This window comes from Pygocentrus nattereri, chromosome 14 (genome assembly GCF_015220715.1).
Source record: "Pygocentrus nattereri isolate fPygNat1 chromosome 14, fPygNat1.pri, whole genome shotgun sequence".
Taxonomy (NCBI): domain Eukaryota; kingdom Metazoa; phylum Chordata; class Actinopteri; order Characiformes; family Serrasalmidae; genus Pygocentrus; species Pygocentrus nattereri.
This window is the reverse complement of record NC_051224.1, coordinates 34,435,737-34,451,580: the sequence shown is the minus strand read 5'-3', so window position 1 is coordinate 34,451,580 and position 15,844 is coordinate 34,435,737. Positions and strand designations below refer to the sequence as shown.

The 15,844-nt window shown below is 38.5% G+C and overlaps 1 protein-coding gene across 1 annotated transcript; it reads right to left on the bottom strand.

Annotated features, from left to right (window-relative positions):
- Positions 1–21: 21 nt before the first annotated feature.
- ddx41 (DEAD (Asp-Glu-Ala-Asp) box polypeptide 41) lies at positions 22–15,046 on the bottom strand. The gene is made up of 17 exons (XM_017706251.2): positions 14,850–15,046; positions 13,318–13,410; positions 12,943–13,096; positions 12,683–12,757; positions 11,236–11,296; positions 10,827–10,963; positions 10,656–10,728; positions 10,382–10,535; positions 9,073–9,209; positions 7,784–7,946; positions 7,492–7,623; positions 6,507–6,578; positions 3,416–3,512; positions 3,019–3,168; positions 2,790–2,861; positions 894–1,004; positions 22–554 (listed from the first exon to the last, which is right to left on the bottom strand). Exons 1-17 carry the CDS (start codon positions 14,874–14,876, stop codon positions 418–420), a joined length of 1,845 nt encoding a protein of 614 aa, XP_017561740.1. The 5' UTR covers positions 14,877–15,046; the 3' UTR covers positions 22–417.
- Positions 15,047–15,844: the final 798 nt, after the last annotated feature.

Genomic DNA, 15,844 nt, shown 5'->3' with positions numbered 1-15,844 from the left:
ACAGTCTCTATACACAAGGAATGAGCTTCATCTTCATTTTAATGACACAATAACTTCTGTACTTGTAAGCTACAGAAGAGAGGTGCTTTATATAAAAAAATGAACATTTCTCATTGTGGACACAGGAAAAGACTGAATATTTAAACAAAAAAAGACAGCTTCTAAAATAAAACTGTCAACAGAAGTTTCAGCAAAGTACTCTTAATAACAACAAAGCAATACATCGGTTCACGTCCCGTTCCTATGCAACATCAAAAGAGTATGTGCTAACGTGTCTGCGCACGACTCTTTGCTGTATGTCTAGTAAAGTCTGTAGTAATAAAATTCTTTCGTGTGAATTTTCTTGACCAGCAGCTGAGCTCTGCCATTCCTCATCCATAAAGAAACAAAGTCCAGGTAGCAGGGAAGTCCAAAGCATTAGAAGTCCATGGAGCTGTTGGCCAAGCAGTCTCTGCGGCTGATGTTGGTCACCTGCTTGGTCTGCATGGCCTCCAGCTTGGGACAGTCCGTGATACGATGACCCAAACCACCGCAGAACGCACAGCCTCTCTCGCCTTGATAAAAACAAAACAAAGTCAAAATTTGGTAAAGCAAGAAAGTCATAGTCATAAGAAAACGTCATTTCTCCTATATAAACCTTGTTTCTCTCCACTATAATGTACGCAATGTTATGAGATTTTGACCCAAGTAATTTAAAAATATTTCTAAAGGACAATCTTCATGAAATGTTAACACAATATAAATAGCAGCTGTCATGCTCTGACAGGGTTAAGAAACTTCTATGTACTGTCTTAATTTTAAAATACATTACAAGGTTAATAAGACAGCAACTAAATAGTTAAAAATACCCATGGAGCTGTTGGAGAGTATGATTAAAGTCATGAAATGCTCACCTCCAATGTCCAACATGGCTTCGTCCCCTGTCTGGAGGACCTGCAGAACAGGTGGAACTTTCTGCTTGGCTTCGACCAACAAGGCCTTCAGATCCATCAGCACTGACTCTTCTGCAATGAGAAGATGACAAGACACAGAATTACACACTGCATTCTGAACACATCATCACACTGGCTACAGCTCAGTGGTGAACAATAATGAAGTACATGTACTTTTTCATTTTTTTCAAGACTATTTTTATCATTTTCATTGTTTATGTTTTACTTATATTTTACTAAATTTCTAAGTAATCAAATATTCACTTTCAGATCAAAACCAATCATCACACTTTTCAGTAAACCTTGCTCCTAATGGCTGGTTATTGATAGCTAAACATCTTAGACAAGGCTTGGGCACCTCTGACAAGCTTTAAGAGTTTTTGCACTAGTGTAGTGTGAGGCATTTCTAAAAATTTAATAGCCAATATTTGGAGGGGAGAACTAAATTTTACCCATATATTAACCATCTTCTTAGCTTCAAATTTAACTTTTCCTTTTATTCTTGGGATCAATTTCACCCCAGCAATTTAACCGTTCAACGTCAAGTTCTTTTGGGAACTGTTTCCCCCTGCCCCCCATGTCTTGCGAACTATCAGGGGTTCTCGTACTAGTACAGGTATGGTTATTAGATTAGTGCTCTAAAGCAGAGGGAATATTTTTTTAAAGATTACAAAACTGCATGTTATGATGACCTTAATTATAAGCCAAAACAACTAAAACAAGTATGTGTAAAATGTTGATATTTCTTATTCTTCATACAGTTAAAAACATCCTGGGGTCAAACTGACCCCAAAGAACACAGATGCATAAAAAATGTGTACAAGCTGTAGCATGCAAACACTGTTTAAGTTTCAAAACATAATATTTACCCGCCATTTCACATGGCCCATACATGGAAACTAAACCCCAAAACAGCTTGTGTTGAATTTGTTGTTTTGGTGATGCCACAAACGTATTTAAATATATCTGCACATTCAGTCTACGGAAGTTTAGCCCTCCCGTTCACAATTAGGTTTCTGGTACATAAAACCACAAAAATGTTATTAGTGGACCACAAGGACAAAAAAAGAAATAAGAATTAAAAGCAAGAATTTTTGTACTTGAACTCTAAAAATATAAATAGAGGACTCAGTAACCTTGTAAAATTAGCATCTTTTCCTCACAGTGGAAGAAAATAGCCTAATGCTACGTAGTCTAACCCTAGCCCTAGGAGTCTTGGCCAAGGACTCTTAATGGTACAGTATGGTGCAATTTGTCTGGCCAGGGAATTTAACCCTAGTCTGCCACACTTTGTTATAACAAACAATAAATGTTATTAATGCAGGTGATCATTTCAACTGACTGACTGTGTCATAAAGGCAAATGAGAGGTTCCTTAAAAAGGCCTGTCCATTTAATAACATGATTTCAGTTTATCACTGCTGTCAGAAACAAAACCTTGTATCTTCAATATGATGACTTTACAGGAGAAGCAAAAAGCATAATTTACTTTTAATGCAAGTCAACGGAACCAGATTTTTTTTCCAAGTAATTCTGAGACATTTCTTCTTGTCCATTTGTCATGAAATTTATATGCAATGTAAAGAACAAAACTTAAATGTAAAATGTAAATAATGTAAAAATTGTCAAAAACTGAAAAACAACAAAAATGGAGACACAAAGTTTTGTTTCCAACAACAGTGGTATATTACTGTTTCATCAACACCACAACAATATATGACACCAATTATATGACAGGAAACTGCAATATGTCCCATAACTACATTACATTATTCTAATTTTATTTGGAGTTGCCAGCAAAATTATGACCTCAGACTTTATTATTTTTATTTATTGTTGTTCTATTCTTCATTCTTACCGCATCCCTTGTTGATGAACGTTGTGGCTATTCCAGTCTTGCCCGATCGACCTGTCCTACCAATTCTGTGGACTGTGGAACAAGTACAGAATAAATATGCATGTTATGTATCCAGTGTAATCAAAAAACAACACTAGTAATTAAATAACTAAATACCCAAAAGCACACACAATCAAAAGAATCAACAGTCAAGCAAAACTGTGAATGGAGCCGTGATGGTAATTCTCACCATAGTTCTCAATTTCTTCAGGCATGTCGTAATTAATTACATGCTGGATAGCAGGGAAATCCAAACCCTTGGAGGCCACATCAGTGGCAACCAAAACATCTTTCTTCCCCTCCTTAAATGCCTCAATGGCTTTCGTTCTCTCCTCTTGGTCTGTAAAACAGCAAGCGGTTTTCAGTGTTTCCAGAAAGCAGAAGGAATACAGACAAATTAGGAAGAACAAAGACGCAGCCAAGAGCCACAGATGCCCCAGAGCTAACTGTGGACTTCAATTCTCACATCTTTCATCTGACATCACTTAACTACTGAACAGTTATTACTAAAATTCAACATATTTCATCATTAATTTACATACCTAATTACTTGTTACCCGATCAAGTTTAAAGGAGCTTTACGATACCTTTCCCTCCATGGATAGCCACTGCCTCCACACCTTTCAGCAGCAGATACTCATGTATGGCATCCACATCTGCTTTCTTCTCAGCAAATATTAACACCTAGGAGTGAGGAACATAACATGTGGAGTTAGGTACATAAGCTTGTGTGTGTGAGGTCATCCAAAAAATTCTTTGAGAACTTCGGTAATTCTCTGTACTCTCAAAACAGAACATTTTCCTGTCCGATTCAGTTCAGAAACCTGTACTATTAACTGAATAGTTAATACAACTGCCACTGTGTTCTTGGGACGTTTCATCTGACATCTTCACTTCTGATTTGAGCCACTTCCAAATATATATTTTCTGTCAGAAAAAAATTGTGCATCTCCAAAATGCTCACTTTACAGAAGGAAAAAAATACTCAGAACCTCCAATGTAATTTAATGCAGATTCAATGTAATTTAAAGATTTTTCATTTCAGGCAGTTTTGTATAGTTTCTATTTGATCCATTTATCAGAAAAATTGTAACAACTTCTACTGCAACTGGTATTTTCAAAAAGGTCATAAAGCCAAAGGTTTAGTTCAATTGGTAATGATCCACTGGCATTTCATTTTACTAGACCTTCATTATGCTCATTTCTAATCTTGTCCATCCTTGTCACTCCCAACGAAAATCTCAGCATCTTCATCTCCGCCACCTCCAGCTCAGCCTCCTGTCTTTTAGACAGAGCCACAGTCTCCAAACCATACATCATAGCAGGACGCACTACTGTCTTGTAAACCTTCCCTTTCACTCTTGCTGCTATCCTTCTGTCACACATCAGCCCTGACATCCGTCTCCACCCACTCCATCCTGCCTGCACCCTCTTCTTCTACACTGTCCATTGCTCTGGATGGTTGACCCAAGATATTTGAAGTCATCCACCTTTACGACCTCTACTCCTTGCATCTTCACCTTTCCACCTGCCTCCCTCTCATTCACACACACATGTATTCCGTCTTGTCTATACTGACCTTCATTCCTCTCCTCTCCAGTGCAAACCTCCACCTCTCCAGATTCTTTTCCACCTGCTCTCTACTCTCACCACAGATTACAATGTCATCTGCAAACATCATGGTCCATGGAGCCTCCTGCCTGACCTCATCTATCAACCTTTCCATCACCATTGCAAACAAGAAGGGGCTCAAAGCTGATCCCTGATGTAACCCTACCTTCACCTTGAAACCATTTGTCACTCCAACTGCACACCTCACCACTGAGCCTTTGCCTTTACCACCATTCTTTTCGCTATGCGACTAGCCTCACAGTACTCCTGCCTACTTCCTTCATCTCTCTGGTTATCCCACTTTTTCTTAGCTGCTTTCTTCTTCTGAATACTCTCCTGGACTTCCTCATTCCACCACCAACTTTCCTTGTCTTCATTCCTCTGACCAGACGAAACACCCAACACATTCTTGCCAGTTTCTCTCACCACCTTAGCTGTAGTTTCCCAGTCCTCAGGTAGCTCCTCACTGCCCCCAAGGGCCTGTTGCAATTTTTCCCTGAACTGCCTGCAACCATCCTCCTCCTTCAGCCTCCACCATCTAATCTTTAGACTCTCTTCCTCTTCTTTGTTTCTAATCTCATTCTACAGACAACCACCCTGTGCTGCCTTGCTACACTTTCCCCTGGTACCACTTTACAATCTCCAATCTCCTTTAGGTGGCATCTCCTGCTAAGGATATAATCCACCTGTGTGCACCTCCCTCCACTCTTGTACGTCACCCTGTGTTCTTCCCTCTTCTGAAAATACGTGTTCACCACAGCCATTTCCATTTCTTTGCAAAATCTACAACCATCTGACCTTCCGCATTTCTGTCTTTCACACCATACATACCCAGCACCTCTTCATCCCCTCTGTTCCCTTCACCAACATGTCCATTGAAGTCTGCACCAATCACTAACCTCTCCTCTCTAGGGTCACCATCTACCACTTCATCCATCTTACTCCAAAATTCCTCTTTCTCCTCTAACTGACAACCAACCTGTGGTGCATATGAACCGACCACATTCAAAATTACACCATCAACCTCCAACTTCAGGCTCATGATGCTGTCTGATACTAAGCCTGCTATCATAGTTACACTAAGTAAATGCATATTTTTGAACAACAATAAACAGGTTCTCTCTTTGAAAAACATGAATGTGAAAATCAATGATGCCTTGGCTTAGCTGACAACTGGATCGACTGCTAGTTAGTTTGCTAGCTACTGTGTGACTGTACATTAAAATTAAACTCAACACCTGTAGCCTTAGTATACATGTAGACTTACTGAACTGGCCAACTCGCTCCTTCTTCCCTTTGGCCCTGTGGTTCCTCATGCTGATATCTAAACAAATTGTGCACTTTCATTTCATCATTTCTTTGTAATAACAGTAGGTTCCTTCCGTTTTTTTTCATGCCCCTGACCCCTTGGAGTTTGTTGAGGTTTTCTTCATCTTTCATGCTTTAAGTTTTCGGTTCTTTTCATTACGTTTTTTTTGTGTGACTGGCCAACGGACTTACACAGAGAATGCAGTGGGGCCGTGTCCAGATATGTGCACTCCAGTGTTTGTCCAGCACATGCTGTTTGTCCAAAAAGGTCTTGATTCATGTTATATAGGACACTATATATACACAGATTAGAAACGGCCATGTATTTCTCACTCTCTCAGTGGCCCTTCAGGAATCGCCCCAGTGCTCTCAATGTCTAGGCCAGTCCATGTGAATAACCAAACAAAAAAACTGACTTGAGCAATATATCAGATTTGGGCTATTTGTACCTACAGTCTAAAGGTAATATTGGATGATGTATATGTGGAAGTATCAGAAAGTTTTGTAAACCTTTTTTGAATGGTTTTGTGGAGACAGAAGTCAACTGTTGCGCTGTACTGACACTTTCAGCAACCACAGATGTTGACTGTGTGCTGACAGAAGTTGTTTGGCATAAAAATGCCAACTTTACTAATAATGCAGCTAGAAAGACCATTTAACAATTAAGTTCATACCAAATAGCACACATTCATTCCATGCCTGATCAGTGATCCTTGAAGACAGTGTTAACTGAAGTGAAAGGATGTCAATGCTACATACTGGAGGTGGGGTCTTCTGTAAGCACTCCAGAAGATACACCATTTTAGCTTCCTCTTTGACATACTCCACTTCCTGTGAGAGAAGAAAAAACAAGAAAAGCAAGATGTTATGCTGGATAAAGCATGAGAAACTAACACCTTCACTCCTAAACTACAAGTGGAAAAAAATTTCAGATGTAGAATCTCTGCGTCAATCTGTACCTCAAGGCATGCTACAACTCCACTTACAATTCAAATCCTGGTGTCCGAAGGATCAGAGTTTCCCATTTAAATCATAACTTCATGGTCCAGCCTCGCAAGAGTCAAATCAGGTGTGTTAGTGCAAAATAACTTTAACTTCTGTCCCTTTTATTGGCTGTCTTACAGCCCCTGTGGCAAGCCTCAGAAAGTAGGGCTCTAAGTAAAGTAGGGCAGGGAGGCACAGTGTCCTCCACAAATATTGGCACCCCTACTAAGTAAGAATATTTTTAACAGCTCATTTAGCTCTTACTGATCCTTTTGAGCTTTCATTCAAAATATTAGCATAATCTAATCTTAATTAAAAGTATAATGATTGAAAGAATTATTTCACGTTATGAAATAAAATATTTCTCCCAAAATTATATGTATCACAATTATTGGCAGCCCTAGAAATTAACTTAAGAGTTAAAACTAAGTGAAGATTATTCCTATGCATAGTTTATGTTTTAAAGTTTAAATGAGTTATAAAGGACACTTAAATGGTTAGCCTTAACTTCCTGTGTCAGTGGGGAACACACACACACGCATAATATTTATATACCTTGACCTAAATCCCATACAAAACCTGTGAGCCTCATTACGCATTATACGAGACCCAGAGCTGCTGTCTTTGCAAAAAGAATTAAATGAAGAGGTGCCAATAATTATGTACACATTTAAAAAATGACTGTTTTTAAGGGTGGCTTTAGGAACGAGTATTTATCGTTCAGAATCCAAAGCCTTAAAACTCTGTTCGGGCCTTTTACCTGAATGACGTCCAAGCTAGCAGCTCCAGCTCGTCCTACATTGATGGTGATGGGCTTTACCAGCGCACTTTTAGCAAAGTTTTGAATCTTTTTGGGCATGGTAGCGCTGAAGAGCAGTGTCTGTCTCTGGCCCTAAACCACAAACAGAAACAACATTAAGCATGCATTGCTCAATAAAGACGTGCAAACATTCACAACTATCGGACATTACAATTGAAAAAGTAGAGTGACACTAAATTTCTGATTACTGACTGTACAAATGCTTTAAGTACACAGGCTCATTTATTCGTACCTTGAAATAAGAGAAGATGGTTCTAATGTCCTCCTCAAAGCCCATATCAATCATCCTGTCAGCCTCATCTAGAGCCAGGTAGCGGCATATATCCAAACTCACCATCTTCTTATTCAGCAGATCCATCAGCCGGCCTGGGGTGGCCACCATCATATGCACCCCGCTGCAAAATACATTACCCTGGGTTTACATCAGCTTTTAAAGGCTTGCCAATTAACTGGTTGCTTCTACATCTTAGTTTTTAGCTTGTTTATTAATGCTACTACTTTTTGTGGTGCCAAACCAAAAGTAAACAATCTACCATTTCATATGGCAACTACATCTACTTCCCCCTAAGTGTTTCTTTAGAAAAGGCAGCCTCTTAGAAGTTTACTAAATACACCTTAGCATTACTAAGAACAAGAAACTAAGATTATGATCAATAGAGGAAGTACAAGAATACACTAAGGTATACAATCATTTTCCACTGCTTTTACTTTCCCTTTGTAGTCTTGGGAGACTTTGAGAATATAAGTTTCAAACAGAATACTAGCATACTGCCATAAGGGCTGGGGTCAATCAAAGGCACTAATTTAATTTAATGATTAATTTAATTTGTTTAAAAAAATAACTTTAAAATGATCAGCAAAATCTACTGAAGCAAATGCCTTGAATTGGAATAAACTGTGTAATAAACTGTTATATAAATTCTGATTTCTTTACAATGCTGCATAATTCAATTGTTAGGATATAAGTCATTCAAAGTGTTTTGTGAAATAATCTGTTCTGGTTATTTGTTTCTACAACAGTGATAAGGTGAACCAGACATACAAAGTGTTCCATGCTTCTAAAACCTACCACACAGCAAACTATTAGCTACATGAAATTGTCACAAATATGTTAAAATGTGTTGCCTGATGCTTGAGACATCGATTTTGAGATGAGGTCTTGGACTAAGGTTTTGTCCTGGCTTTTTAAATACATTAATGGTGGAGAGGTACATGCAGGACAAAAAAGTCCCCTAGAACTTTTTTCCTCTATTTTACTATTATCAAAATAGATATAAAAACTCAGAAGACTTGTGTAGATTGGCCTGACTTTTTGGATAATAAATTAAATTGCTGCATTTTTGTTGTAAGACATGATCTCTGGTTACTATCACCAACACAGTAAATAGATCACAGTTTTTCACCAGTGGTCCATTTCTCATCTCATCTCATCTTTTATAACATCTCAATGCCTCAACTATAATGACTTAAAAAAATATATAAAAATCATAGGTGGCATTCCTGTTTAAGCCACAGACTTACTGTTTGACCACTTCCATCTGCTCTTTCACTGACATGCCTCCAATACACAGGGCACAGCGCAGTTGCGGTGCACCTTCATCTTCTAACAACTTGCAGTAGTACTCAATGATGCCATGAGTCTGTCTCGCCAGCTCCCTCTGCAGGCAGACAAAGGCAAAACAACAATCAACACCACCAAGCTTGCATTAAAATACATTCAGCATAAAATCTTTAACTTCTAAAAGATTCACCAGTTTTAGGAGAATATTTTTTAAAATGAGAGCCCTCACTCTACCACCATTGTTACTGAATCAAATCAGCTTAAAACATTTACAACTCAAACATTTTAGAAGCTCTCTCTACAGTGAGTGGGGGCATTCAAATGCGTTTTTGTTATATACTTATATACTTTTAGTGCATTTTTTTTCATTTCAGATTCATAAACATGTCTTTCAACCTTATACTTAAAGTACATTCAAATATATATATGCTTAAAAAACAAAGTTGATGAGGGAAAAGTTAAAGTTTTTCTAGTTAAACTAAGTTAAAATCAGGAAAAGTTACTTATGCACAAATAAAATCCTAGACATTAATGTTGTAAAAAAAAAAAAAAACTTTTAAAAATGTACATTTTCCCTAATGTCATTATACAAGACATTACCAGTGTTTAGAAAGATGCAGCAAGTATCAAGCTGAAAGTGAAGGTGCTTCATAAAGATCTCAGGGAAAACAATACTACACAAAATTCAGCTTGTCATGTTTGGCAAAATAAGGGTGGTTGAGATTATTCCAAAAATAAAACACCATGCCCACAGTGAAGTATGATGGTGGGAGTATCACGATATAGTGCTTCTTCTCTACAATAGGTGCTACACATTAGTGCAGAACTAGAACTAGAACTGGGACATGTTGGCGGATAATTAAATCTCATCAGCCAAGAAACATACAGCCAAAACAACTTAAGACTTGTTTCTTCAGAAGAAGGTGAAGGTGCCTGCATGGCCTAGACAATCTCCTCAATCCTAACATAAATTTAAGGAGTGTTCTGAAATTGTGAGTCTTTCAGACCCTTGCAACCTTAGGGAGTTGGAGATGGTTTGAAATGGGCCAAAACTGAACCACAAGCTCATTACAGAGTACTTGCACCTTTTTCCTATCAATAAAAGTCTCTGAATACTGGTTATTCATAAACTGGTCAAACATATGATCCCATTTCCTGATTTGGACTCTCAAAAAAAAAAGGAACTTAGCAGCTTTCTGTGATTAAATGTGCTTAACTGAATATCAATCTAATTATCTCTGGTGTATAGAGTTGAAAAGTCAAACATACAGAAGGACAGATGATGAGTCCATAAGGCCCCTCTCTCTTGCAGAAGGGCAGTCGCTTCTCCTGCTCCAGACAGAACATGATGATTGGCAGAGTAAACACCAGAGTCTTTCCTGAGCCCGTGAAAGCAATACCAATCATATCTCTGCCAGACAGACTGCAGGACGAAAGGCAGAAACCATTAACTATTTACAGGAACATACAGGAAAATAGTACTTTTATCTCTACATTTGGTAATTGTTCTGGGAAGTTACAACAGCACTTAAACTGGACCTACATGGTAGGGATTCCTTGGATCTGAATAGGTGTTGGATGTACAATTCCCTTCTTCTTCAGGCCCTTCAGAATTGCTATAAAGTCAAATGAAATTAGTAGTTAAAGCGCATATACAGATATATACTTTTTTTATTAATTTGGAAAAAAAATACTTCTTAAAGTTTTCAGTTACCTTGAGGGAATTTCATTTCTCTGAAGCTCTTAATTGGGGGAGGAATCCCATCACCCTCCACCAGAATGTGGTACTTCTTCCGCACCCTCTCATGTCTTGGTGCTGGCATGCTTAAAATGTAGCGGGGAGCCCTCCAGCTTAACGCAGTGGAAAGAAACACACTTTGAGAACGCACTCGGTACCACATAGAATGCAGCTGTTTTACGCAACATGTTAACATTTAATTAATATGAATACACACTGAAAGCAAGCGAAAAAAAGAAACCCAGCAAGTACAGGTAAAAAAAAAATGCGTAAAATGCCAGTTTGCTAAGGGTTCATCTCTAGCTCTTATTCATTATTATTTAACTTCTTTGGTGAAGTGATGCATTAAAATACAGCATATGCAACTGAATCTAGCATACATTACCTTGTTTTAATAGGGTCTTCATAGGTGATACCTTTGGCCATTTCCTTGACAGACATTAAAGCTGGAACAGATAATGACACATCCACTCATTTGAATACTGCATTCAGAACACATTAATGTACACCACCGTTCAGAAACACTTTTATGTGTTTTATGTACAATAATAACAATCAAAGTGGATTCCAATATTAAACCATTTTCTCATATATATATATATATATATATATATATATATATATATATATATATATATATATATATATATATATATATATATATATATATATATATATATATATCAAACATCATTCATTCAAACCATTTTATTTACAGCCTCTGCAAATTCTAATAATTCTGCAAATTATTACTACTAGAATTATTATATGAGAACTAGAAAAGAGCATTTCCTGAACAAAATGCAGAATGATTGTGCAGCTTAAGCAGTTGCCAGCCAATTGCTAGGGTACTGCCAAAAGGTTACTATAGTATTTTAGGTGGTTGCTCAGATGCTGCTTGTTAATCGCTATGATATCTCAGAAGAATCCTAGATGGGTGCTATCATATTCCAGGTGGTTGCTAGGGTGTTGTTAGATGGTTGCTAAGGTGTTGCTAGGCACTTACTATGGTATCTCGTGTATCATCATGGTATCATCATTCTTCACAAATTAGGTTTGGGCATTTCAGTTTAGTTCACTTCACTTCAAATTTGCTACTGCAGAATTAGGTATTGCATAAAACCAGGGTACATTCAGATATCCTGGGGAAAACGCTGCACTCTTAGTGCAAAGAATAAACATAAATTACTTAATAATATATATACAGATTGGCTGAATAAAAGACTGTAAACTGCTGCTTGTTAGGAGGAGTCTCCAGATTTCTCTGCTGGCTGTAGCACCCAAAAATATATGTGGCTTAAATGTTATCCTGCTGGTAATTTTTATTCCTATTTTTATAATGTACCTGTAATCTTATTTCTGTCTTTTTATGTGTCCTCCTTTTGTATCCTTATAACAGCATTATATGTGTTCTGTTACTGTCCTGGTTGTGAAATTGATGCATTGATGTAACCTTTCATTTGGGACCAGAAAATAATAACAAACCAAAACAAATATTCTGCTCCAAATAATGAAACACATCCCTTTTTTATAAACATAAAGCACTGTCAAGAAAGTTTATGTGAATGGGCACTTTGTTATAACTATATCATAACTCTCATGACAAAACCTTGTATCTCTATTTTACTAAAAGAACTTGAAAATGACACCTTTTCTTTAAACTGTGTTAAAGTTTCATGATGAACAGACCGACAGAAATTACTTGTAAATAAATACAGCTCCAATAACTTCCATTCAAAGTTAAAAGTTAAGACTGAAGTTAAGAGAGTTATCTCTTTGGAGATACAAGGATTTGCTGCAACAGTGATGATGTATAAGAGTCATATACTTGCCTCGGCCTTCAGCCACGCTTTCCAGAATTTTCTCTTCCTCCTTCAGCTGTTTCTCTTTTGCTGATTCCTTCCTGGCTGCAAACACACACACAAAAAAAAAACTTTTAAAATAAATTTACAGGCCCTACAATAAGCTATGGGAAGATAGCAAAACAGCTTTTTAGAAAACAGCCTACTGAAAGATGGCGCAGTATCCTTTTTCCCAAAAAAAAAAAAAAAAAAAAAATAGAAATCTGTGTGCCAAAATCGGCCTGTCATACCCTCGGCTTTCTCCTTAAGGTGCTGGTGCTGGTCCAGCAGGCTGACGTTGGATCGGGGTCCAAGACCCTCATCTTCATCTTTTTGCTCTCCTCCACTGTCCTTTTGTTCCTCCTCTGTCAGACCCTTCCCTCGCAGACGCATCATTTTCTGCAGCTAAGGAGCCATCATAAAAGTTATACACAGGATCGGAAATTTGTTATGAAGAAATCATAACAAGCAAACATTTGTAGTCATAAACTAGACATTTATTACAACTTACAGGCTTATGATAAACAGGGTTTGCCTCTATTCAACTTCAGGTCTAAACCATAATTACCTCTGCAAAAATTTAAAATAAAGTGAAGTGAAAAACAACATCAACATCCAGTACTTACCATCTGCTGTTTCCTAATCTTAACTGGAACATAGGGCACATAGTCATCCTCATCAGAAGGTTCAGATGCAGACTTTTCCTCTGCATAGTTCCTCTGGAAAATAAAAGACGACAAATATGACATACAATGTGTCAAACACTTTGTAGACATCTGCTCATCTAATGCTTCTTCTGAAATCAAGCGTATTAATAGTAAATTTGACCCCCTTTGCTGCAGTTGCAGCCTCCGCTTTTCTGGGAAGGCTTTACACTAGAGGTTGGAACATTACTGTGAGGATTTGACTGATACAAGAGCATCAATGAGGTCTGGTACTGATGTTGGATGATCAGTTCTGGATCAAACATGCCAATCTAACTCAACCCAAAAGAGCTCCATCATGCCAGAGAATGAGATTCCACTGCTCCACACCCTAGTGTCGAAGAGCTTAACTACAGTTTGGAAATATTTTGTACATGAATTTGATCAAATAACCATCGGTGATCAGAAGATGAGACATGTAGAAAGTATCCTGCACAGCATACAGGTCCATAACATTTACTCTAACTTTATAACTAAAAGATGAGTGTTTAGCAGCACTGCTGTGTCTGGTCCACTTGTACCAGCACAACAAAAACATCAGGTCACCGCAGTACTAAGAATGATCCCCCACCAAGACAATATTCACTCTGGTAGTGGTCGTGCGGGGGTCCTACCCACTGAATAACAGGGTAAAAGGGGGTTATCTAGCTATGCAGAGAAACAGACAGACACCAGTCTGTAATATTAGAACTACAAACTGCTCCTATATGGTAAGTGGAGCTGATAAAATAGACAATGAGTGCAGAAACAACGAGGTTGTTTTAATGTTATGGCTGATCGCTGTATAAGAATGGCTTGAAACATGCAGCCTCACCAAGGACTTCATAATGAGTTTGATGACCAAGACCAAGTGTGTCAAGTCAAGCAAAACCTACAGGACAGTTGTTCCCCAGTGCTGGAGTTCGGGACACTAGCTCTGTTTATTTGGTAGCTATTGACAATTAGAGTAGACCACAATCTGTGACCATTCTAGACCATTCTGCTCCTTTAAGTTAGTCTTCTGTTTCACTTACTCCGTACTCCATTTTAACATTGTGAAAGGCTTGGTAATTAGCTAACTAGCTGTTGAAGTAAGTCGGGACTGTTAGAGGAAAGAATGCAGTGCGCAAAAACAGTAACTTTATCGCAGAAACAGGTCAGGAAAACACCAGGCTACAAAGCTAGTTAGCGAGCTGGCTAACTGTAGTTAACTTAGCTCTAACACCACAAACAGAAAACATGACACCACACGTTATCCCACTAGCTACACAACTCAATCCACGACCAGAGAGCACAGTCAGCTTTATAGTTCATACAAATCCTGAGTTCACTTAATAAGCCAGAGAAACGTGAGGATATAACTTAAGCCAAGCGGCTAACTAGCTGAGCTAGTTTCACCACCAAGTGTGTTAGCTAACCAGCTAGCCAGCAAAATGTCCGTGAAGATAGTCAGTTAAATAACTAACTTTACTCACCTTTCTCGGTCGACCTTCCGCGTCCATTGTGCGGAGAGACAGTTTTTAGTTCTGTACTGGAATTTTGTGTTAATAACGTCCCGTTACAGAGGAGAAAATCGGTTCAGCTGTTCTAAGAACTGCGACTGTTTACAGCCACAGCACAGAAACACTGACGAACACAGTACGGCGAGCAGACGAGGCCAACACCGCGTGGGGAAAGAGGACAGATACGTAGTCCGAAAAAAAGGCCAACGTTTCGTCTAATAACGACCATTCCTCCCTCCAGTGATCTCAAACTTTAACAAAAATGTGTAAAAACTAACCAAGTTCAGTTTTTAATGCTATTTTCAGGTTGAAGGGTGTGGTTCACTAGAAATGAAAAGGCATGTTGTGGGTTAGAATATGCTCGAACTCGGGTCAAACGAGAGTGAGCAGCGTGGATTTTCGATTTAGAATAGAATAGAATAGAATTAACAACCATTTGTCACTGTGTTTGCACACTGTGAAATTAGACCTCAGCATTTAACCCATCCATGCAGTGAAGCACGCACATACATACACGCTAGTGAACACACACCCGGAGCAGTAGGCAGCCCTATCCACGGCACCCGGGGAGCAACTGGGGGTTAGGTGCCTTGCTCAAGGGCACTTCAATCATGGACTGTCAGCTGAGGAGATCGAACCAGCAACCTTCCGGTCACAGGGCTGGTTCCCTAACCTCCAGCCAACGAGTTGAGCCAAAAAAGGCTGTCTGTGCAGGGCAAAGGCATCTGGACGACCACCAGTATCGGAAGATATCGTCAATCAGGTTTGAGAAACATTTGTGCGAAGAGCCCCAGAAGGTCTAAGAAGAGTATCTCAGAAAACCCGTGTTTGGCAGGAGCTAGACTGCCGGGTTTCGTGTCCCAGGCGGTGCGCATATTGAGAAGCTGTGAAATCGGTTATAAAATCCACATCCCTTTAAATTTCTTGTTAGAATTTTAATAAACTAATCTTGTTTTGATCAACATGAA